Source organism: Xenopus tropicalis, chromosome 7, assembly GCF_000004195.4.
Source record: "Xenopus tropicalis strain Nigerian chromosome 7, UCB_Xtro_10.0, whole genome shotgun sequence".
NCBI classification, from domain to species: domain Eukaryota; kingdom Metazoa; phylum Chordata; class Amphibia; order Anura; family Pipidae; genus Xenopus; species Xenopus tropicalis.
In genome coordinates this window covers 12977231-13002395 of record NC_030683.2, presented here as the reverse complement: position 1 = coordinate 13002395, position 25165 = coordinate 12977231, and the positions used below count along the sequence as shown (strand labels likewise).

The 25165-nt window shown below is 45.8% G+C and overlaps 2 protein-coding genes across 3 annotated transcripts in view; one reads left to right on the top strand and one right to left on the bottom strand.

Moving 5' to 3' along the window:
- Positions 1–472: 472 nt before the first annotated feature.
- atad1 (ATPase family, AAA domain containing 1) lies at positions 473–12088 on the bottom strand. 2 transcript variants are annotated; one of them, NM_001142029.1, is given in 10 exon segments: positions 473–3007; positions 4335–4468; positions 5091–5141; positions 6253–6342; positions 6864–6970; positions 7246–7446; positions 8751–8871; positions 10047–10145; positions 10265–10429; positions 11978–12045. In NM_001142029.1, coding segments are annotated over 9 exon segments (1083 nt in total). In that variant the 5' UTR covers positions 10427–10429; positions 11978–12045; the 3' UTR covers positions 473–2889.
- A 12028-nt stretch (positions 12089–24116) lies between these two features.
- The window catches only part of pten (phosphatase and tensin homolog), a 39972-nt gene continuing 38923 nt past the window's right edge, over positions 24117–25165 (top strand). Inside the window, 1 exon segment of the mRNA NM_001123471.1 lies at positions 24117–24745. Within this exon segment, the coding sequence (NP_001116943.1) occupies positions 24667–24745 (79 nt within the window). The 5' untranslated portion in view covers positions 24117–24666.

Sequence of the window (25165 nt, the reverse complement as noted above, 5' to 3'; positions counted from 1 at the left end):
CTGCTATCTTGCTCCCTTCCCATTGTTCTGCTGATTGGCTCCTGTGGGGGGGATATGTTGTATACCATTTACACCACACATTTCATAGGAGCAACCCACAGTTAGGGCCATAGAAGGGTAGGAGGATCAGATGGAAGGTTATCAGCAAGAGGGAAAGGTCTCACAGAGTGCACTATGGGTAATCTGTGTGTTTCTGCCGTGGGGCTGCTGTACAAACACACAACAACAGCACTTCCAGGGCTCACTTCCTGGTGCAAAAGCCTCATGTTTTACCCACAATGCACTTATTTCCCAAATCTCCAATCTGTAAAGCAGTGTGTGTTAACTCCATGGCGCCCCCCTGTGTCAGCACCTCCTGTACCTTTCATCTTATACAGCGAATGGGAGAGAGTATGAGAAATATACAGGCAAATATCCATGGAGGGATTGCTTCCTTCTTAAAAGCGAATTAAAAAGAAAAGTTCTACACAAGTTTCAAGGGGAAAAAAACCTTTATTTCCTTCTTTTCCCACCAATGAGAGTCAGTACATCATCCTGTCAAGTCAGCGTCCATAGAGAACATTGTTACACACTCAGTACATTACTAATAATCTGTCTCTTTAAAAAAAACAAAACCTAAATCATCTTTCTGGTATTTACATGATTCCAAATAAAAATATCCATTTTAAAGATTTAAAAAAAAAAAAAGTCATAAAATAATAAGATTTTTCAGCCAATGATAAACCAGGAGGCGATTTGGAAGACGCAATTTGCAGCTGTGGAGACCCCTGGGTAAGGCCAAGTTGCGCCGCTCAGGTTCCTATGCAGGCAGATACACGGTGTGTGGGTGTGGCTATGGGGTCTGCCCGTGTATGCCCGGGGCAACAGGAGGGTAAGGGATTTGCCAACACAACTGAAATTTAAACAATTTATGCTACAGGTTTATGGCACATGTGGGTGCTCTGATCTCCACTTGGCACAGATCACTTGCCTTGGGGGGGGGGGGAAGCATGGCTGCCACGTACTGAGCCTGCAGTGGGTTGGGTACTCGTGGGTACTCCCGCAAATTGATCGGGAATCGGGCGGGTACACAGTAGAGGCAATTGGGCAGGACTCCACAACCTCAGGCCCAACAATACTTGTAGCTCATCCCATTCTCCCCCAAAGCAAGAGGTCCGCAGTGATCCCCCCCCCCAGAGATGTAAAAGATTGGATCTGCTATAGAACTAAAGCTGGGCGTAAGTAGCCCAACCCATTCTGCACTGACGGGGCACCTTATTTTCCCACCTATGGGGCTGAAGCAATGGCCTCCCCCCAGGGTTGTATCAGCAATAGCTGGGGGAAGATTCAATCCCCCCCCCAATGGCTCAGTGCGAGGGGCTGATTGTTTGCCCAAGGCCTAAGAACTTAGTCCACCCCTTGTCAGACCAAATTGTTCATTTGGCAACAAAACCTACATTTAAATTCAGCAAGGGAAGAGCAATTCACTGTGGGGGCCCCAAAGCGAATATATCGCTAATCATGGAGCCTGGGCTGCCGCCGCCCTTTCCCACATTATACTGAACACCTGCACAGCCCTGGGCAGCCACAAGGGGTCAGTGTGGCACTCAGTGTTTATAGTTAGTGGTTACATTCCCTGCGGGGTACCTAACTAATTGCCCCCCGTCCCCCTTTTCTTGTCCTTTAGTACAGTCCCTTTGTTCTACAGGTGACTCTACATACAAACGACCCCCCACCCCCAGGTTCCTATATGATAAACACTCAGTGTGCTTGATAAACTATATATATATATATATAACTATGTATATAATATATACACACACACACACAGGCAATACATATACTGGGCCCTTACTATATACACAGCATCAGGGCTCAGTACACACACTTTCCTAATATGGGAGTCATTCAGGGAGTCAAAATCGTTTTGTGGAAGTACAGTCATTACAGTGGGGTTGTACTAATGAGCGAAATAATTAGGCAGCCATGTTTCTGCCTCCGGGGTAGGTACTGCCCATTGCTGATTCTATTTATACCAATTAGGGGCATACTGAGCCCTCCAGCTATTTTTGAACTACAAACCCCCAGCATCCCCTGAGAGTGGGAGTTGCAGTTCAAGACCACATCAATCTGCCTTCTTGTTGCCAAGGCTCATCACCTAAGGAACCAGGTTTTATTTTTGGTTTTCATTCCAGATTAGAGAGAAATAAAGACCAACTGCAACGTTATTACTTGCTTCTACAAAAGAATACAAGATCAATATCCCTTTTAGCAATAAAAATAAAGCGCTGGATGGAAGAGTGAGGTTCTGGATTAAATTAGGGACAGTAGTTCTTCTCTGAATCTGTTGCAGAAGTACAACTCCCAGTATCCAGAGTAGAGTTATGCTGGGGTATGTAGTTCTGCAACAAATGGGGTGTAGAGGGCTGTCTGTCCCTGGCATGAACCTTAAATATTTAGATGAATAAATGTTACCCTTTACAGTACTGCGCTCTCCCCCATTCAGCCTCACTAACCTTAGCTGGAGATCTATGGGACAATGACATGAATTCTATCTAATCAAGGAACGGAGACTGCCACCTACAGGCTTACTGAGGAACTGACATCCTGACAATTACCCCCATGCTATAGCAGCACTCACATACAAACAGTAATGGAAAGATATGAACATGGCGGCATACAGACCAGTTCCAAGTTATCACACTGTGTTCCCCGTTTTGCTTTACGGTTGGCAGCCAGGACCATTTTTTACTGGAAATGAGATTTGTGTTTATAAAAGAAAAACAAAAAAGAAGAAGGAGGGTTCAGGAGATCCGATTCTGTTTTGCAGAAGAGGCCCCCCCCGGCCCCCCGGCTGGCTGCTGGAGCTGCTGGCTAGTGCCGCTGGGATGCGTGGGATGGCGCGCGCTGCTAGTCCAAGCTTACGTGCATCAGAACATTCTGGTTTGTTGCGCTCTTAGATCTTTTCATTTTATCGATTGCCCTCAGCAAATCCTGCTGGTGTATCGGTCGGATTTCCTCGCAAGGACTAAAGGGAAAGAAAGAACAGAAAAACAAATGCCATGTTAATAAGCCAAAGGCTACCTGTACATGAATATTGGCCACCCTGCAAATGTACAATGGCCACCTTGTCACTGCCTGCCCCATCTGTCTGATCCTGACTGGCAGTGAATGCACAATGCAGCCCAAAGCTAGAGGCCCAGTTTGCTGCCATCGGCATAGATGCCTACCCTGTAGCACTGATAATATTCAGCCATGGCTGCCACTGTCTGTTGGAGGATGCTGGGAGTTGTAGTTGGAAGTGCCACAGTCCAGAGCTCAATGAACTGAAGTAATACTTATTTAATTTCAGACTAAAAATCAGTGTCATTAATCTTTTTAAAGGGCCGCTATAATCTATAACCCCAATTAACAGAACAGTTCAGAGTAAAAATTAAACTGGGTAAAATAGACAGACTGCGCAATATAAAAATCTCTCTAATATAGATAGTTAGGCAAAAATGTAATAAAGGCTGAAGTGAGCAGATGTCTAATATAATAGCCAGAACACTTCTTACTCCTTTACTGCTCTCTACCCTCTTAGTTAGTCAGTGACTTTAGGGGGTGCCACATGGGACATAACTGTTCAGATAGTTTGTGAGCACGCAGGTCAGATTCAATACCAAACTAACTGAACAGTTGTCCCATGTGGCCCCCCTCAGGTCACTGATTGGCTACTGACTGCTAACAGCTTGAAAGCTGTAAAGGAGGAAGTAGTGTTCTGGCCATTATGTTAGACATCTGCTCACTCCAGCCTTTATAGATTATATTTTTCCCTAACTAACAATATTAAGCACTGGCCTTTGGGCAAGGGGATGATAGTGGGGTCATGGGTGCAGGGCAAGTCAGTCTGCCATTGCCAGAATCCCACTGACAGCTTAAGGCAAACAATATACCCAATATATTCAATTATAGAGTACAGATTTACAGAGATATATTTGGGCACCATGCCTTACAGTAGGGATCCCCAACACGTTGCTCCCCAACCCCTCGGATGTTGCTCCCAGTGGCCTCAAAGCAGGTGCTTATTTTTGAATTCCTGGCTTGGAGGCAAGTTTTGGTTGGATAAAAACCAGTTGTACTGCCAAACAGTACAACTGGCTGCTGGTCCACATAGGGGCAACCAAATAGCCAATCACAGCCCTTATTTAGCACCCCCATGTACATTTTATTACATTTGTGCTGCTCCCCAACTCTTTTTACATTTGAATATAACTCACAGGTTAAAAAAAAAAGGCAGAGGACCCCCTCCTTACAGGTGCTATACACTGAGAAAAGGGACAAGCGTTTAGGATTATCATAGAATCATTACAAACCTTTCCTCGGAGGAGTTGTTCACGCTGTCCCTAACACACAGCAGCGCTGCGTCTCGGCACATTTCCTTTAGATCACTCCCAGAGAAGCCATCACTGCCGCGCGCGATTTCCATCAAATCCACATGGCTGTCCACCTAACATGAAAAGTAATGGGAGAAATAGTGAGATGGGGAGAATGAGCGGTGTTTATTTACCCTGCTAATTCCAAAAATGTGAAACAGGAGCGCCACCTGCTGTCAGGAGATGATACTCTCTCCAGCCCCTGCCCAGACACAACAGCAGGGGGCACTCCAGTTACACATTCATCAAATTAGCAGTGTTCAAACTGCAATATTCCCTACAATTTACTATTAAAATTATTTTTCCAGAGGGAAAATAAGTGGAAATATTTATCTGCTGTGCAACAAACGTTTTCCTCCCAATCATCTCTAAAGGTGACCATACACAGGCCGATTGTAGCTGCCGATATCGGTCCCTTAGACCAATTTGGCAGCTTATCGGGCCGTGTATGGGCACAAACGACGGGCCTAAAAAAATTTTGTTGGATCGGGGACCGCATCGGCTCGTTGATGCAGTCCCCGAACCGACTGTGCCTATTACTGGTGTTACCAGGGCCAAAGGACTGAATTAGCCTAAATTCACCCGATATCGCCCACCCGTAGGTGGACCTCACCAAGCAAGCGGATCTTAACGTGTATGGCCACCTTTAGAAATAATAATAATAATGAAAGAATATTTACGCAATGCTTTACTTACACTTTCATTCCTTAAGATAAGGTCAAGAATTGCCTCTCGCTGTTTCAAGGACTGAAAAAAAGATTTTAAGAACACAATTTTAGCACATATACATGGGATACACAAAGGGATACACAAAGCATGTCTAGTGGTTGTGCCTGTCTGTCTCTCTGGGTATATTGCAAGTTACATTTTCATTCCAACCTGCAGGTACAATACACGGATAGCACGTGTGTTCAATGTGCTGTCGTGTATAAAAAAGGGCATTGACTCACGGGATGAAAACATAATTTTGCCCCTTTATAGGTCCCTGGTAAGGCCTCACCTTGAGTATGGGGGGCAGTTTTGGGCTCCAGTCCTTAAGAAGGATATTAATGAGCTGGAGAGAGTGCAGAGACGTGCAACTAAACTGGTAAAGGGGATGGAAGGGTTAAACTATGAGGTTAGACTATCAGGGTTGGGGTTGTTTTCTCTGGAAAAGAGGCGCTTGCGAGGGGACATGATTACTCTGTACAAGTACATTAGAGGGGATTATAGGCAGATAGGGGGGGTTCTTTTTTCCCAATAAAACAATCAACGCACCAGAGGTCACCCCTTTAGATTAGAGGAACGGAGCTTCCATTTGAAGCAGCGTAGGGGGTTTTTCACGGTGAGGGCAGTGAGGTTGGGGAATGCCCTTCCTAGTGATGGGGTAATGGCAGATTCTGTTAATGCCTATAAGAGGGGCCTGGATGAGTTCTTGAACAATCAGAATATCCAAGGCTATTGTGATACTAATATCTACAGTTAGTACTAGTGGTTGTATATATAGTTTATGTATGTGAGTGTATAGATAGGTCAGTATAGGTTGTGGGTGCTGGGTTTACTTGGAAGGGTTGAACTTGATGGACTCTGGTCTTTTTTCAACCCTATGTAACTATGTATGCATCAAATGTGCCAATAAGAAAACCAAACACCGTTTGCCACTTATGCCCTTATTGTTATCAACAATGCAGGATGTAATGCAGCTCCATGGTCAGTGTAGAACGCATGACCCCAACCCAGCAAAGCATCAGGGCCAACCACATTCCCACAGGCAACCTATGCACCTTTAATAAGATCAACCCATTTTGAATGCCGATGTACGTAGGTATCGGAGTATTACATGGGCACACTGTTCTGTATAGTATGCAGTATCACTTACAGGCTGGTTGATATGGAACCTGGTGGGCATTCTTCTCATTATTGCCGTGTCGAGATCTTGAGGCCGATTGGTTGCACCCATGACAATCACCTACACAGATACAAAGGGGAGAATTGGACAATGTATACAAATCATCTCTTCAGAATGGGCTTACCCACCAAAAGAAAACCACACGCCATTTCTACAGCTTACAATATCCGAAATTATACCTGGGTGCAACAGTCTGTTAAAGGGGAAACTCCACTAGTTCACCTCCTGCCGCCTCCTATTCCAGGCTGTGCAGGGGGGGCGGCGGCACTCAGCACACTGCACTATAGGATAGGAACCAATCAGCAGCTAGGTTGACCTGAGAGGGAACTGAAGCCTGTCTTTGCTTGTGTGACTGCAGGGCTGTGATTGGCTATCCCCCTCCTACTGTGCTACTGGCAGGGACCGTTAGGACACGCCCACCCCTCACAAACAGGGACCTAAGGGGATCTATAGGAAACTCCATTAAAAGGGCCACTTTTACAGATAGTATTAATGTGAAACCAGCACCACATATTATTCATAATTGCCTACAAGATCTAAAGTTTTCTGATTTATCCTATATATCTCTTTTAAAGGAGTACCTGGCAGTTGAAGTCAGTGTCGAGCCCATCCCAGAGACTCATGAACTGAGCCTTCATCATTGCTGTCGCCTCATGGTCGGAGCTTGAGCGACTTCGGAGAAAGGAATCTGTACAGTAGGAAAAGATAATATATATATATATATATATATAGAATATGGTGCTTGAAGGTCTCCCTCCCATAATACAATTATAAGACAAGATAAACCGCCGATGGTATTTTTATTGTGGCAGTTTCACAACTTCCAAGCTTGATTGCTCCTTCCACAGAATCCTGTGCACTTTATCCAACACTTATTAGACGCACATGATTCTGTATATAGAAACATGGTGTACTTTACCCCTCACTATTTCCTTCTTTACAATAACAGCACCATAGATTTACCTATTTCATCAATGAAAATGATGGAGGGCTGGAGTTTCACAGCCAGGGAGAAAACAGCAGCCGCCAGCTTCTGAGACTCTCCGTACCACTTGTCCGTCAGAGTGGATGGCTGCAGGTTGATGAAACGGCATCCGGCTTCTTTGGCTGTGGCTTTGGCAATCATAGTTTTTCCACATCCCGGAGGTCCATATAGAAGTACCCCTGGGAAATAAACAGTGCACGCTAAGGTAAAGGCACAGACAGACGCAAAGTCCATCCAAAGTCTAAAGGTCCCCATACACGGGCCGATTCTAGCTGCCGAAATTGGTTCCTTAGACCGATTTGGCAGCTTATCGGCCCGTGAATGGGCACTACAGACGGGCCTGCCAGACTAATATCTAGCCTGAAAATCGGCCAGATCTCGATCGGACAGGTTAAAAAATCTAGTCGCATTGGGGACCGCATCGGCTCGTTGATGCAGTCCCAGGACCGACTTTGCCTATGCCCGTTATTAGAATTACCCTGGATTCTCCCAATATCGCCCACCCGTAGGGATATCAGGAGAAGATCCGCTCGCTTGGCGACATCGCCAAGCGAGCAGATCTGCCCGTGTATGGGGAGCTCAAGCCCTATTTGAACACCAAAGCGGTGGGACTATAGCAGGCTCATCTGGGGGCTCAAGCAGACCAGTGTGGTTGTTGGGTTCCTGTTGGTTAGTATAGCAATGTAATAATAGTAACCCTATATAGCAAAAAGTAATTGGGCCTCTTAACATTATAGTGCTTTGTGTGTGTAATACACACGTATATATCTCCAGCTAAATATTCTTTATCTACTGTATCCCTTGGTTACTATCTCTGCAGTGCAAATACACGATCCTTTATCAGTCCAAAGGCAAACACATTTATCATGTAGGCAATAACCTTTGGATCATGAAATCAATAAATATAGTGTCTGTGCATTAATAGCCATCCATGTCATTTATATGGCAGCAATATGCAAACAGCGTGATGCAAATGGGGGGACAAGCCCCTCGTGTTTATTCAGTCACACAGCCGCCATTGTCCCCCATATGCATCACTTTGTGTGCCGGCACCTATTCTTTTCTGCTTTGCTGGGGGAGTGCTATCTCCCCAAGGTCCCTGCACCAGGTGGGATCACTAAAAAAGTGGCCTGGGTGTGTTCGTGTAAATCTCTTTGCTAGACATTTCTCTGTCCACAGTCAGATAAGGGTGAAGACACACAGAGCTACTAGTAGCAGCTACTTTTTCATCACCACTCAACACCAGAAAATACCCTGCCATAGAAAATACTGATAATTGCCTCTGCTAAAACACACGTAGAGACAATAATCAGTATCAGCTGCACCTGGAGCTCTCACTCTGTCAATGCAAGTTAATAGAGGGAGCTGTGTCCCCCCCCCCAGTGGGACTACTAACTGCCGGGGCCACAAATGCTTCATATTATCTCATGTGCCATTGCCCTTAGGAAAATCACAGTCTGGAAGAGAAAGGGTTGCCTGGTACCTTTTGGGGGCTGCAGCAGCCTAGAGTTTTCAAATAAATATCTCTTCCTTATTGGCAGAATCACTGTGTCTTTAAGGTCAGTGATGACATCATCCAAGCCAGCAATGTCACTCCATGTTACCTGTGGAACGCAATTCAAGACGGAAAAGGTGACCAATTTTTTATAAATACGCTTTAAGGAGCATAAGTATGAATGCAATATAATTCATTTACTAGCCATGCCTTGCTCGATTACAGGCAGCTGAACTGCAGCTCTTTTACCGACTTCCTTGTCTAACGTGAAGCTCTGCCCCTTTTTGCTTTCTGAGCACTCCTTCAGAGGTGCCTATTTTGCATGCCTGTTTAATTTTAAATTGGAACAGAAGCAGTGAGCATACCCAGTAGGCACCTCTTTGAGGTCTTCATAGTCAAAGAGAGGGGGAGGGAAGTCAGTAAAAGAGCTGCAGTTCAGCTGCTTGTAATAGAGACACAAAATAAATCTCCATGCAGGTAGAAAGGTTATTCTGGGGGCTGTTTATAGGGAAAGTAGTTGTTACAAGTGTAATGGGCTAGAGCAGTGCTGTCCAACTGGTGGCCCGCAGGCCGCATGCAGCCCTCAACCCCCCCTGGCTGCTTTGATGGCTTAATTTTGTTTTAGTTTTAAATAGAATCAGTACTGAGATTAACTGGCCCCTGCATGTTCACACCTCAGACATTGTATGTACTGCCTGGCCTATGCTGCCTGTGTATAGGCAGCAAAGGGTAGGCAGAGTATGGCACATAGGCAGCATAGGGCAGGGAGGGTATGGCGCACACAGGCAGCATAGGACAGGCAGAGTGCTGCCTGTGTGTGCCATACTCTGCCTACCCTATGCTGCCTGTGGGAGATGAACCTGGCAGGGGTTTGTTCTGGGAGTTTGTTAGCAGTTGGAAATAGCCATTAAATGGTCCCTAAGGTGTGTAATTATATGCTGGGGGTTGCTGTGCTATCCACAGGGGAGGAGGAGGCATATGGATTTATGGGTGTCTTAATATGACATAATATAATTCTTTAACATATGAATGATGGTTGATATCCCTGCAGCAACCATTGTGATAAAATTGGTGTGGTTTAAAATGGGGAGTGGCCAAAACTGACTTCCATTATCGGTCCTCCACCATGTATGCAAGAGAAATTCCGGCCCTCGGCACCGCAGAAGTTGTACAGCACTGGGCTAGAGGAAAGATGTGTTTATAGACCTGCTGTGTGCAGAGGCCCCAATTTCTATCAGATCTCTATACAGTGCAGGAAAAAGCAGGAATAGGGGGATCCCTTACCAACATGCTGAGCGGATCCACCAAATGTGCCGCAATGCTCATCTCATATTCTGTAAGCTTGACATTCTTCACTCCAATCTGCCTCATCAGCTTCTCAGCCTGCACAACAGAGGAACGATCAAACACCAATTCACATTAACTGAACATATAGAAACAAGCAGTCGGGAGACGTGGCCCTTACTGCTCTGTCCCCTGCACACAGAGGCAAAGGTTTGTACCTGCTTTTGGGCCTCCACTTTCTGTTTCCTGGTGGGATCTATGGCATCCACCATCCATTTAATGGTGAAATAGGTGACGGCCCCAAATATTGTCAGGCGGAAGATTAGGCCGACGACTTCATTGCGACTCAAAGGACGAGAAAAAGCTTCTCCGTGGACCATTTTCTGCAGAATAGGGCAACACAGAGTTACAGTGAGACAAAATATCATAACTGATACGTGGGGGATGTTAGTCTCACCAAAACTCACGTGCTGAGAGCTGTAGTTCACTGGCTCTGAATGATCAAGAGGACTTAACTTTAAAAGCTAAAGCAAAAGTTCTGTGCCCATATAAAGGCACAAGGCTGCAGGCTGAGTTATACAGGGAACTCTGAGTATCACTCATGTATTATAAGGGATTATGTACCCCCTACTGTAAATGATAAGGATATTAGCAGTCACTGAGGGGTTCTGTGCCCATATAAAGGCACAAGGCTGCAGGCTGAGTTATACAGGGAACTCTGAGTATCACTCATGTATTATAAGGGATAATGTACCCCCTACTGTAAATGATAAGGATATTAGAAGTCACTGAGGGGTTCTGGGATCATATAAAGGCACAAGGCTGTGGGTTAGGGGACTGAGTATCTCTAGTGCATATAATGAGATAATTGAATCCTAGATTTTTGTTTACAACCAATTTCTCTTTGCTCTGTAACATGAACAGGCCTGGATCATTATCACCCTAATGACATGGGCTTGACATCTTTGATAGAAGCTCTTGGGCTTTATATTAATACACATAGAAAACATAGGATCCTATTTTGGAACCTTGTGTTCCCAGATCTTGTTGTTGTCGGGCAGTACATGGGGGGCCAGTACATGGGGGGCCAGTACATGGGGGGCCAGTACATGGGGGGCCAGTACATGGGGGGCCAGTACATGGGGGGCCAGTACATGGGGGGCCAGTACATGGGGGGCCAGTACATGGGGGGCCAATACATGGGGGCAATACAATACATGGGGGGCCGTACATGGGGGCAATACAATACATGGGGGCAATACAATACATGGGGGCAATACAATACATGGGGGCAATACAATACATGGGGGCAATACAATACATGGGGGCAATACAATACATGGGGGCAATACAATACATGGGGGCAATACAATACATGGGGGCAATACAATACATGGGGGCAATACAATACCCATGGGGGAATACAATACATGGGGGCTGTACATGGGGGCAATACAATACATGGGGGCAATACAATACATGGGGGCAATACAATACATGGGGGCAATACAATACATGGGGGCAATACAATACATGGGGGCAATACAATACATGGGGGCAATACAATACATGGGGGCAATACATGGGAGCCCAGGGTTATGGAGCAGGTGAGTAGGGTCAGTTGCTGCTGTACTTCCTGTAAAGTCCATATAACCCCCATTATTACACAATCAGGATCCAGACAAATGCAGATGTGCCATGCTACCAAGAATGTATTAATAATCCTGGCTCCCAGCATGCTCAGCCAGGCCTGGCCCTCCCATGTGACAACAGATATAGGTGAGTATCCGGTCATTGTGACCTTCCTGTATGTCCCCAAGGGTCGGATTTTGCTATCAAGCCCTGCCAGCCCCGCCGAACCCAACCCCTGCCCTACAGTGCGCCTACTGGCCTACCTACCCCCTCAGTGAGGCAGGACACTGACAACTTACCGGCTTCCCGTCACTGGCCGCTCAAGAAATGAAACTAGAAGCTGCGCCGGCGCAGTGCTCCAGCAAACTCTATCCCCCCGGAAACCAGGCTTCAGCGTCTCTAGTTCCGCCCCGGAAGCAAGTCATGACGGTTCCTATAAACATTTGTACAGGTGAATAGTTCCGTGCTAAGGAGTGTTAATTAGTCACTTTCTATTCCTTCTTAGCAGAGATGAGGCGAAGTCTTCTGGGAAGCCTCCCAATGGCTGCTGGGAGTTGGGCACGGATAAGCGGGAAAAGGCCTAGTTTATGGCATTATAAAGGGGTTATTCACCTTTAAAATAACTATAAGTATGATGTTTATAGTGATATTCTCATACAATTTGCAATTGGTCTTGATTTTTTTATTGTTTTTGAATGACTTAGCTTTTTGTTCATCAGCTCTGCAGTTTGGAATTGCAGCTGCTCTGGGGTTGCTAGGGTCCAATTTAACCTAGTAACCAGGCAGTGATTTGAATGAGAGGCGGGGATATCAATAGAGGAGGGCCTAAATAAAAAGATAAGTAATAAAAAGGAATAATAATAATACAATAGGAGCCTCACAGAGCAATGGGTTTTTTTTGGCTGCCGGGGTCAGTGACCCCCTTATTTGAAAGCTGAAAAGAGTCGGAAGAACAAGGCAAAGATTAAAAAAAAAATGAAGACCAATTGAAAAGTTGCTATGAATAGGCCATACAACAATAGTATATATATTGAATAGCCTTGGTAGGAAGCCTTGTGTTGCCTTGGGCTGGACACGCAGTGTAGCAATTCAGGCAAATATCAGCGTATGTGCCAAAAGTAAAAAATGCCCACCCCCAGCCAAGTACCCTGGGCCCTGCATTTATTATAGAAGAAGTGCCCCAACCCAGGGTATTTACAAAAGCGGTAAAGTGACGGGCAGGTGTCACTGGTAATCGGAGGAAGGAATCTCTCTAATGTCTCTCCGTCAGCAGTAATGTAAATCACTGGTGGAAAGTCATATGTCTCCTTCGGGCAACTTAGTGATGTGTATGCCTTTCCACTAGTAATTCACATTAATTCCGGTGGGGAGACATTTTGGGGAGATTAGTTGCCCGCGGTAGCAGAGATTTATTGTGGGCGGGAAATCTCCCTATCGTCAAAAGCCTTAGGAAGAAGAGAGTGCTGTACCAAGTACCAAGAAATACATTGGGTATGGGAACACAAAATGGAACTGGCTGTTTCTAAAGTAAATCTTTTGCACTTACACCCAAAATACACATCTTTATACAATATTACATGTTATTTTAAGAATAAAACTAAATCTTTTTATTTTGCCAACTGTACCCAGTAATGTAAGGGATTGCAAACGTCCAGACCAGGCAAAGGAGCCAATAGAACAAGCTCTGCTTTCTGGTGCTCGGTGGAAGTAGGGCAGTTGCCCCCACTAGGCTGAAAGGACCCAGTCTTTGCACCATGAAAACAAGGCTGTCTTTCTTGTCTCTTTTGCGTATTCTTCCTTGTCTCTTTCGATTATCCTTCCTTGTCTCTTCTGAGTATCCTTCCTTGTCTCTTCTGAGTATCCTTCCTTGTCTCTTCTGAGTATCCTTCCATGTCTCTTTAGAGTATTCTTCCTTGTATCTTCTGAGTATCCTTCCATGTCTCTTTAGAGTATTCTTCCTTGTATCTTCTGAGTATCCTTCCTTGTCTCTTCTGAGTATCCTTCTTTGTCTCTTCTGAGTATCCTTCCTTGTCTCTTCTGAGTATCCTTCTTTGTCTCTTCTGAGTATCCTTCTTTGTCTCTTCTGAGTATCCTTCTTTGTCTCTTCTGAGTATCCTTCTTTGTCTCTTCTGAGTATCCTTCCTTGTCTCTTCTGAGTATCCTTCCTTGTCTCTTCTGAGTATCCTTCCTTGTCTGTTTTGAGTATGATTCCTTGCCTCTCCTTGTGCATCCTGCTTTGTTTCTTCTGAGTATCTCTCTTTGTGTATCCTGCCTTGTTTCTTCTGAGTATCTCTCTTTTCAGTATCCTATCTTGTCTGTTCTGAATATTTTTTCTTGTCTCGCCTGAGCATCGCCCTGCAGGGGCAGGCCAAGCTGACAGGGAGCCCTAGGCAACCTGGTCGGCCCCTCCCCCCCAAACGGTGCATGCGAGCCAAAGCACAAGCGAGGGGGGGGAGAGGTGCGAGGGGGAGGCGCGATCCGAACGGTCATTGCCTCCACAAGCGGCGGGGGCAATGACAGAGGCCCCCCAATCATTGAGCCCTAGGCAGCTGCCTCTTCTGCCTACCCCTAGTTCCGGCCCTGTCGCCCTGTTCTGGGTATCCTGTTTGTCTGCTGAGAGGATCTTACCTTGCGTATGCTACCTGTATCCTGTTCATATTGCCTGCTCCTTCATCAAGCTCTTTCCCCTAATCTAGTTTTTTTCTAGTGCCTTTCTGTCCCCCTGCTTTCCCAGTTTTAGGGAATCTCCTTCACTCCTGGGGGTCTCTCCTTACACAGGATCTGCACATAGTTGTAGGTAATAAAAGCCACAGCAGGTATAGTAGGGTAAGAAGTCATTAGAGAAAGATGGCAGTATAGTTGTTGTCCATCTTGTAGCCCTTCAGATTTTGATGAGCTACACCCTCCCCAAACACTCTCAATAGCCCTGTTTACTCTATTTACCCCTGTTTGATAAATATGCCCACCTCTTTGCAGACATTTGTGAAGTCTACTAAATGTGCAGTAGGTGGCACTGTTTCTTCTCCGTAAGTGATACTAATAATTGTCAGACTTCTGTGCTTTCTCCATACTTTTAAACTCACATTTACGCTTGTACAACATATTTAAAAAGACCTAAATCCCTGTTAGAGGGGTACACCCAGGCCCTAAACCACATTCTTACAGGTTATACATTATAAGAAACTAAATTAGGAGATTTATTACTATAGAAAAAGATTTGGGATCCACTGTAAATGACAAAACCACCACAACCTTGTGTTGCTGGAAAAAATACCTGTATATTTAGGACATTTATAACAACTTTGGCTTCACCATTCTCTTCTGAGGGTGCGCTTGTGCCCTAAGCACCACGTGGAAAACCTATACTGGCACAATAGGAACGTCAGCAGATTTCAGGGATCAAAGCGACATTGCTACAGACACACTAACGAACAGGATGCCTTACGGACGCAATTATCTTATTAAGGGTAACATAAATGGTTATCAGCAGACTTTGCTTTCTCCATAATTGCAAATACATAGTAAGCATATTCTCATTGTGACTGCTATCTTCTCAGCGTGACCACGTGCCAGGGATAATTCCGATATTACATTATCCCATTTCTATCCATGGCTACAGGTCTTTTTACTTTGCCTCAGCCGAGCTGCTTTATCTCTTTCACTTGTGCCTGGGAACAATGTGCACAAGAAATTGGTTTTATGTTATAGTTCTGTCATCCAGTTGCCTTAATTTCCTTGACCTACAATAGGGAAGACATTAGCTTTCCCCAGGTGGCTGTCTCCCCCCTCTCCAGTCTCCCATTTGTCCTTGCAGTAAATCAGATGATGCAGTCGCATAATGACTGCTCCGTCTGTCCTTAACTCCCTGGTATGGAGCATCGATCCCTTGAGCGTAGGCAGCAGACAGGCCCTTTCCAAGAACTTGGCTGGGGGCATGAAGATGACTCACTTATGGATGCAAATGTTAGAAAGGATCTCTCATTCATTCATCCCATAAAGAGAGCACAGAGCCCCGACGTAACAGTAATGGATATATATTTACCTGTGCGATGATCATAAGAAGTGCCTCTTTCAATATGGCAGCCCCTTGCCGAGCATGCTGGGAGCCTCCCTGGGCAGCCATCATGGTGGCACAAGGAAAGAGTGGTGGCTTCTGGGCCATATACAATTGCCCCGGGCCTTTCTATCAATGTTCTATTTATTTCCATATATAATTGGCATCAAGGCTCATTCTTACTTGTTAGGCTGGTGAAATACTAACCAGATGGCCACCCTAAGGCCATAGCAACTTGGGACCTGTCAGCCACCCCCCAGTTGCTTATCTTAGGGGTCCGCAACAATTATTCTGGGTGGCTGGGGGGGGGGGATTATGTAAGATCCCCAAATAATTCTTCATTTTCTAGTACAGGTATCGGACCCCTTATCCGGAAAGTTCCAAATTATGGAAAGGCCATATGCCATAGACTCCATTTTAGTCAAATAATTCATATTTTTAAAAATGATTTCCTTTTTCTCTGTAATAATAAAACAGTACCTGTACTTGATCCCAACTAAGATATAATTACCCCTTATTGGGGCAGAACAGCCCTATTGGGTTTATTTCATGGTTAAATGATTCCTTTTTCTCTGTAATAATAAAACAGTACCTGTACTTGATCCCAACTAAGATATAATTACCCCTTATTGGGGGCAGAACAGCCCTATTGGGTTTATTTAATGGTTAAATGATTTCCTTTTCTCTGTAATAATAAAACAGTACCTGTACTTGATCCCAACTAAGATATAATTACCCCTTATTGGGGGCAGAACAGCCCTATTGGGTTTATTTCATGGTTAAATGATTCCCTTTTCTCTGTAATAATAAAACAGTACCTGTACTTGATCCCAACTAAGATGTAATTACCCCTTATTGGATCCCAAACAATTGTTTTGGGTTTAATTACTGTTTAAATAATTGTTTTAGTAGACTTAAGGTAGGCGATACGAATTACGGAAAGACCCCTTATCCGGAAAACCCCAGGTCCCGAGCATTCTGGATAATGGGTCCCATACCTGTATTTGTACTTTTTTGGTTATTTCATTTTCAATTCAGGAGCTCTCCAGTTTGGAGTTTCAGCAGTTATTTGGTTGCTAGGGTCCAAGTTACTTTAGCAACTAGGGAGTGGTTTGGGATTAGACATTGGTGTATAAAAAGGAGGGGGCCTGAATAGAAAATAAAGTTATAAAAAGTAACAATAAAACTGTAGTCTCACATAGCAATAGTTTTTTTGGCTGCCGGGGTCAGTGACCCCCCATTTAAAAACTGCAAAGAGTGGGAAGAAAATGGCAAATAATTCAAAAACTATAACAAATAAATAAAGACCAATTGAAAAGTTGCTTAGAATAGGTAGTTCTAGAACATACTAAAAATTAGCTTAAAGGTGAACCAACCCAATGAAACATTTTCACTGGTTTTCAGATATTAGTATAATCACTATTGGAAGTCATATTTGTTTCTGTTCTCTAGTTCTCACTACTGAAACAATATAGCCAAAACCAGCTTATTAGCAAACATGGGGGAGAACCGACTTCTGCTAAATTTTTTCAGTCGTTGAGATCCCCTTTTAATAGTAGTCCCCCAATAGTCACTCACGTAGGAGTAAAAGGTAAACAAAGAATATCCAGATTCAGCCATGATTATTTAACCCGTTCAATTCGAATGTTTCACCCTGTAATTGCACAAAGAATTCTCTAGGGGGAGCAAAGCACCAACTGTTACTTTTCATCATCACCTGTAAAAGTAACTACTCCCTCTTCTAAAATCAACTGCTAAATTAAATAAAGGGTGGTTGGGGGTTGGAAAGGCAACAATATTTTAGAAATTTTACTTTTTAGTTTGCAACTGGTATTCATTTTTATTTCATTTATTTGGCCAAGGGACACAGACCTCGCGGGGGCTCTTGATTCATCAGGTGCTGGGAGTTGCAATTGAAAAAGAACCAAAGGCAAGCAGGTTGGGCAGTCACAATACTGCCCGACTGTCGCCATCTCATGCTGCTATATATAAATATTTGGGAACCATAATGTATGGGGGCCTGCAGGCACTTCGTCATATTTAGACTTCCCTAAAGACAGCTCTGGCGAGAATGATGCAAAGCAGAAATGCACTGAAATAAGTTATATATAGAAAAAGTTATATAAATAAAGTCGGAGAAACAGTAAAGTGAAGTAGTCGGAGTGGGCCGTTGCACGCAGGGAAGGAACTAGGGGTAGGCAGAAGAGGCACCCACCTAAGGTGCGACGGTGGGGTTGGCTGCTTGTAACTCTTAACTTGTTGCAACTGTATTTATCTGTATTTATTGTTATACTTTGTATTTATCTATTATTGTCTTAATAACCCCCTGTTTGTATTAATGTATTCTACTGTACAGCACTGTGTACATAAGTAGCACTTTATAAAAAAACATATAAATACATCTGCGGGGAGGGACGAGGTGGCCAGCCGCATTGCCAAGGGTGCCTGGCCCTAGGCCCTACCCAGCCCTGCCTGCCCCTCGTGGTTGGGGAGGGTTGCAGACCCTGCAGTTGCGGCACCCAGTGACTGTGGGGTCTGCTTTCTCTCTAGTTACACCACTGGAGCTTACAATCTAGGGCTCCACACTCACTTCTGTTCCTTATACTCTGCTGTATTGAAGGCCCCTCTCCCAGTACCACCGAGGTAGGTTCCCCGATATATTGCCCAGGACAAAACGAAGCTCCCATCCACAGTAGGGGGCGCTGTTCCATGTTTGCCTAGGAGCTGCCCAGGGAGAAAGAAGAGGATACAGCGAGGAGGGAACACTACTACAACATTTGCACTGCTTACCATAAAGCGTTGCCTGGCATTGGTGCATTGGTGACGACAGAGCGAGCACACCCTTTGTATTATTACAGAATCTCCACACCAGGAAGCGAAAAACCCGAAAAAAAGAAAACGTTTCACCTCACCAGGAAATGAGAAATGAGATAAAACATTTACCCACGCCTGTAATAAATGTAAAAGGGATACCCTCGTCCCCAAATTACTTCTCATTTTAATATGTTTATATGATTTTTTGTGCACTTCCTGCTCCTGCTGGACCAGTTTCCTTTGCCCTGCTGAGCTTTCTTATCCCAAGAACCAGGGCAGAATTCTTCAGTGATGGTCAGTTTTATTCAAGATGGAGTATCCAGTTTTTAAAGTGTACCTGATAGCTTACTAGCCCAGTTACTTACTAAGCCCAATATTACAGACTGGTGCGGAACATTCTGTCACAGTGGCACAGATCCTATATGATCCCCCCATTGTAAGCAGCAGTCCTGCCCTGCTTTATGGCTGAGATTCTAGCTATCTGTATAACAGAGCATTCTGTCACAGTGGCACAGATCCTATCTGATTCCCCCATTGTAAGCAGCAGTCCTGCCCTGCTTTATGGCTGAGATTCTAGCTATCTGTATAACAGAGCATTCTGTCACAGTGGCACAGATCCTATCTGATCCCCCCATTGTAAGCAGCAGTCCTGCCCTGCTTTATGGCTGAGATTCTAGCTATCTGTATAACAGAGCATTCTGTCACAGTGGCACAGATCCTATCTGATCCCCCCATTGTAAGCAGTAGTCCTGCCCTGCTTTATGGCTGAGATTCTAGCTATCTGTATAACAGAGCATTCTGTCACAGTGGCACAGATCCTATCTGATCCCCCCATTGTAAGCAGCAGTCCTGCCCTGCTTTATGGCTGAGATTCTAGCTATCTGTATAACAGAGCATTCTGTCACAGTGGCACAGATCCTATCTGATTCCCCCATTGTAAGCAGCAGTCCTGCCCTGCTTTATGGCTGAGATTCTAGCTATCTGTATAACAGAGCATTCTGTCACAGTGGCACAGATCCTATCTGATCCCCCCATTGTAAGCAGCAGTCCTGCCCTGCTTTATGGCTGAGATTCTAGCTATCTGTATAACAGAGCATTCTGTCACAGTGGCACAGATCCTATCTGATCCCCCCATTGTAAGCAGTAGTCATGCCCTGCTTTATGGCTGAGATTCTATGTTGTGTATGTGTAGGCATTAAGGTTGAACTTGATGGACGTATGTCTTTTTTCAACCTTACTATGTTACATAAATTGGTTATCCACAGTAAATTAACTGAAATGACAGAACTAGTTGAGCATGCATAAAAAGGTAACAGATATATTAGTATCCCACAGAACACACTACACCCAAATGTGCCAGCAAATAACTCACGTGAATGCCCAATTTTTCAGCACCATCAGCTGCAATAAATAATTAGCCAAAAGAAAGATAAAACTGATGATTAAGCACATTAAGAAACAGACGGTACTTTCCCTTTATATAGAGTGAGGCTATAGACTGCCAAAAACTCTTACTCCTAAATCAGTAATGGAAAGTAACAATAAATTAGGACAATCATTAAAAACAGATAATTAGAGAAAATAACAAAATAAGGATTCCTGCAATGCATCACCTTCTATTGGGTTTCTGTCCTTGTTGCCAGTGAAGGGATTAAATTAAATACCAGCAGGAGGTTCCATGAGCGAGGGACAGCCTGACTGTATCCCAGGCAGATTCTGGGGCACTAATGCTTCCATGTGATGCTGCCCCTACAAATGGCTTAGATGCATACATAACTTTTGATGGCAATGTCCAGTCTTCCTAAATACTGCTCTGTGGGACCCAGGGAATGGCATCTATAGTAGGGAGAGATGGAAATATAGGGGCAAAATTGTGATACAGTATTTTATATCAGTGGGATAATAGCCTCTGGGAAGGGACTGGGGCTGTGGGATAGCAGGTACAGTAGGGAGAGATAGTGCCTATAGTAGCAGTGGGGATAATAGCCTCTGGGAAGGGACTGGGGCTGTGGGATAGCAGGTATAGTAGGGAGAGATGGTGCCTATAGTAGCAGTGGGGGGATAATAGCCTCTGGGAAGGGACTGGGGCTGTGAGATAGCAGGTATAGTAGGGAGAGATGGTGCCTATAGTAGCAGTGGGATAATAGCCCCTGGGAAGGGACTGGGGCTGTGGGATAGCAGGTATAGTAGGGAGAGATGGTGCCTATAGTAGCAGTGGGGGGATAATAGCCTCTGGGAAGGGACTGGGGCTGTGGGATAGCAGGTATAGTAGGGAGAGATGGTGCCTATAGTAGCAGTGGGGGGATAATAGCCTCTGGGAAGGGACTGGGGCTGTGGGATAGCAGGTATAGTAGGGAGAGATGGTGCCTATAGTAGCAGTGGGGGGATAATAGCCTCTGGGAAGGGACTGGGGCTGTGGGATAGCAGGTATAGTAGGGAGAGATGGTGCCTATAGTAGCAGTGGGGGGATAATAGCCTCTGGGAAGGGACTGTGGCTGTGGGATAGCAGGTATAGTAGGGAGAGATGGTGCCTATAGTAGCAGTGGGGGATAATAGCCTCTGGGAAGGGACTGGGGCTGTGGGATAGCAGGTATAGTAGGGAGAGATGGTGCCTATAGTAGCAGTGGGGGATAATAGCCTCTGGGAAGGGACTGGGGCTGTGGGATAGCAGGTATAGTAGGGAGAGATGGTGCCTATAGTAGCAGTGGGGGGATAATAGCCTCTGGGAAGGGACTGGGGCTGTGGGATAGCAGGTACAGTAGGGAGAGATGGTGCCTATAGTAGCAGTGGGGGGATAATAGCCTCTGGGAAGGGACTGTGGCTGTGGGATAGCAGGTATAGTAGGGAGAGATGGTGCCTATAGTAGCAGTGGGGGGATAATAGCCTCTGGGAAGGGACTGGGGCTGTGAGATAGCAGGTATAGTAGGGAGAGATGGTGCCTATAGTAGCAGTGGGGGGATAATAGCCTCTGGGAAGGGACTGTGGCTGTGGGATAGCAGGTATAGTAGGGAGAGATGGTGCCTATAGTAGCAGTGGGGGGATAATAGCCTCTGGGAAGGGACTGCGACTGTGGGATAGTAGGGAGAGATGGTGCCTATAGTAGCAGTGGGATAATAGCCTCTGGGAAGGGACTGGGGCTGTGGGATAGCAGGTATAGTAGGGAGAGATGGTGCCTATAGTAGCAGTGGGGGGATAATAGCCTCTGGGAAGGGACTGGGGCTGTGGGATAGCAGGTATAGTAGGGAGAGATGGTGCCTATATTAGCAGTGGGGGGGATAATAGCCTCTGGGAATGGACTGTGGCTGTGAGATAGCAGGTATAGTAGGGAGAGATGGTGCCTATAGTAGCAGTGGGGGGATAATAGCCTCTGGGAAGGGACTGGGGCTGTGGGATAGCAGGTATAGTAGGGAGAGATGGTGCCTATAGTAGCAGTGGGGGGATAATAGCCTCTGGGAAGGGACTGGGGCTGTGGGATAGCAGGTATAGTAGGGAGAGATGGTGCCTATAGTAGCAGTGGGGAGGATAATAGCCTCTGGGAAGGGACTGGGGCTGTGGGATAGCAGGTATAGTAGGGAGAGATGGTGCCTATAGTAACAGTGGAGGGATAATAGCCTCTGGGAAGGGACTGGGGCTGTGGGATAGCAGGTATAGTAGGGAGAGATGGTGCCTATAGTAGCAGTGGGGGGATAATAGCCTCTGGGAAGGGACTGCCACTATCCCACAATTACAGGCCCTTACCAGAAAAGAGATAAATCTGAGAGCTGCAATGGAATTTGATCATGTTCCTGCTGCCTGGAACTGCTGATCTGTGGGCCCCCATAAAGCTTGGGACAAGTAGTGGATATGGTTCTGGTTGAACTACAGCTGTAAGATTGTATATATTTTAGGGATGCAATGAACCTAGAATTTAGCCAACTTCCAGAACTTTTTGCAAGGTTTGGATTTCACCAAATCCTTAGGCTTCAAACTTAATTTCAAGGAACACTTAAAATGACAGATCAAAAAGGGGATATCCTTCTAGTGCTTTTTAAGTATCGCTCATGAATTATATGGGATAATACACCCCAAAATGATAAGGATATTAGAAGTCACTGAGTATCACTCATGTATTATAAGGGATAATGTACCCCCTACTGTAAATGATAAGGATATTAGCAGTCACTGAGGGGTTCTGTGCCCATATAAAGGCACAAGGCTGCAGGCTGAGTTATACAGGGAACTCTGAGTATCACTCATGTATTATAAGGGATAATGTACCCCCTACTGTAAATGATAAGGATATTAGAAGTCACTGAGTATCACTCATGTATTATAAGGGATAATGTACCCCCTACTGTAAATGATAAGGATATTAGCAGTCACTGAGGGGTTCTGTGCCCATATAAAGGCACAAGGCTGCAGGCTGAGTTATACAGGGAACTCTGAGTATCACTCATGTATTATAAGGGATAATGTACCCCCTACTGTAAATGATAAGGATATTAGAAGTCACTGAGGGGTTCTGTGCCCCCCATATAAAGGCACAAGGCTGCAGGCTGAGTTATACAGGGAACTCTGAGTATCACTCATGTATTATAAGGGATAATGTACCCCCTACTGTAAATGATAAGGATATTAGCAGTCACTGAGGGGTTCTGTGCCCATATAAAGGCACAAGGCTGCAGGCTGAGTTATACAGGGAACTCTGAGTATCACTCATGTATTATAAGGGATAATGTACCCCCTACTGTAAATGATAAGGATATTAGAAGTCACTGAGGGGGTTTGCTCATGTTGTAATTAGGTTTTCGACTAAAAATGCGTCACATCTTGTCAACATGGTAAAGTTGGTGCTTATTTTTTTTCCTAAAACACAGTCCCAGCATATAACACTTATACCATGTACAGTTATAACTATATTCTACACACACGTTAATATACACATGTATAAGGAGAATGAGAATGCAAGCTGAGCCATGAGTGTGCTGCATGTAGCCAGACTTTGCCTTGTGCACCATCCCCCTAACAGTTAAAGGCCTCTCACTTTTTTGTATTCATGAGAGAGGAAGAGAGGGAAATGAAGTGCTTGAAAAAAATGACATTTACAAAGTGCCCCCTCCCTCCTCTCCTGCACCACGTGACCTCTCCCCCCCCCCCTCTCTCTCCTCAAGGAAAAAAGAAATAGTTCCTTATATCCTTCCGCGGTAATGCAAGATTCATATCTTTGAAAGGGTGTCTTTACCATTAGAATGTGTATTTTTTTGGCTAAGCACCCCAATATCCCTTTGGGAAAAATAGTTAAGAAGAGGTGCTGATTAGTGTAAGGCGGCTGGCGGGATAAGAGGTGACTGTGGGGGTCGGATGATGTGGCGCTGTGAAGAGAAGTATTATAAGCGGAGGGATCTGTAGGATTTCGTCAACCTGTGTGGAACTAAGAACTGCAGCTCCGGAACTACATTTCCCGACCGCCCAATCCCTAGTCTGGCGGCGGGAGGATCGGTGGGGGTTGTAGTTTGCTAGGGTGCAGATCACTGCGCAGTGGTGAGAAGGCGCGGAAGGATCGCACTGGCAGCGCTACAGGCGGAGGGATACGCGCTGGCTTTTGCCGAAGGAAGCCATGATGGGAGCCTGAGCGTGTGGCGGCGGCGGGCTGAGGAGACATGAGCAGCAGCGGCGGAGGCGGTGGCGGCGGGCGGGCTCCTGCACACGGCACTGAGTAGAGGCCGCCTGAGAGAGAGCACTTTCCGACCCTTCCCCGGCCCACAGCACGGACATAGGGAATAGCCGAACGGATATCTTGTTCTTTTTTTCCTCCCTCCCCGCACGCAGCCCCTGGGGGAAGAACCCGCAGAGTGAGGGGAGGCGCGGCCAACCTTTCCCCGTCAGGCTCAAGCCTCCGCTGGACGTGATTGTAGGCCCTGAGCCTCCCGGGGAGCTTGGGTAACCCCCACCCCCGGCCGTACTCTGGCCTCCCCCGGCAACACCAGCAGCGGCGGCGGCAGCAGCAGGAGGAGGAGAAGGGGGAGGAGAGGAGAGCCGAGCGGCCGGGGGGGAGAGGAGCCGGATCAGGGGGCCGCTGCTGCCCCCCATTCCCTACAGCAGCCCCTCTCCTCCTTCTTCCCCACCCCCAGGTTCCCCGACATGACCGCCATTATCAAGGAGTTCGTCAGTAGGAACAAGAGGCGGTACCAGGAGGATGGATTCGACTTGGACCTGACCTGTATCCCTTCCTAGCACCATCCTGTGCCATCCCCTTCCCCCCTCGAAAAAAAAAAATCATGGCTTTAGTGTGGTGGGTGGGATGCTGGGAATTGTAGTCCAACATCTACTTGGATATATCCCTTTTTCTTCAATGTCTTGCTTGGATCTGGATATATACACGGGGGGCTGATGATTTGGCATCTGCAGAACCTCTTGGCGAGGGAAGAATGTGCAACCTGTCAGTCACTCTGCTCTCAATGTCTGCGGATGGTTATACAGGGGGGGGGGCACCTACAATAATGGGATGGCCCATGTTGGAAAATTGGAAATTCAGGGAGCAGCGGGGTTCTTGGAATGTTGGGAAAATAAGGGTTCAGTTGTTCTACGGGGGTCTGCTTATGCTGACTGTGGGTGCACCCATTCCAGGGTTCCTTTTGGG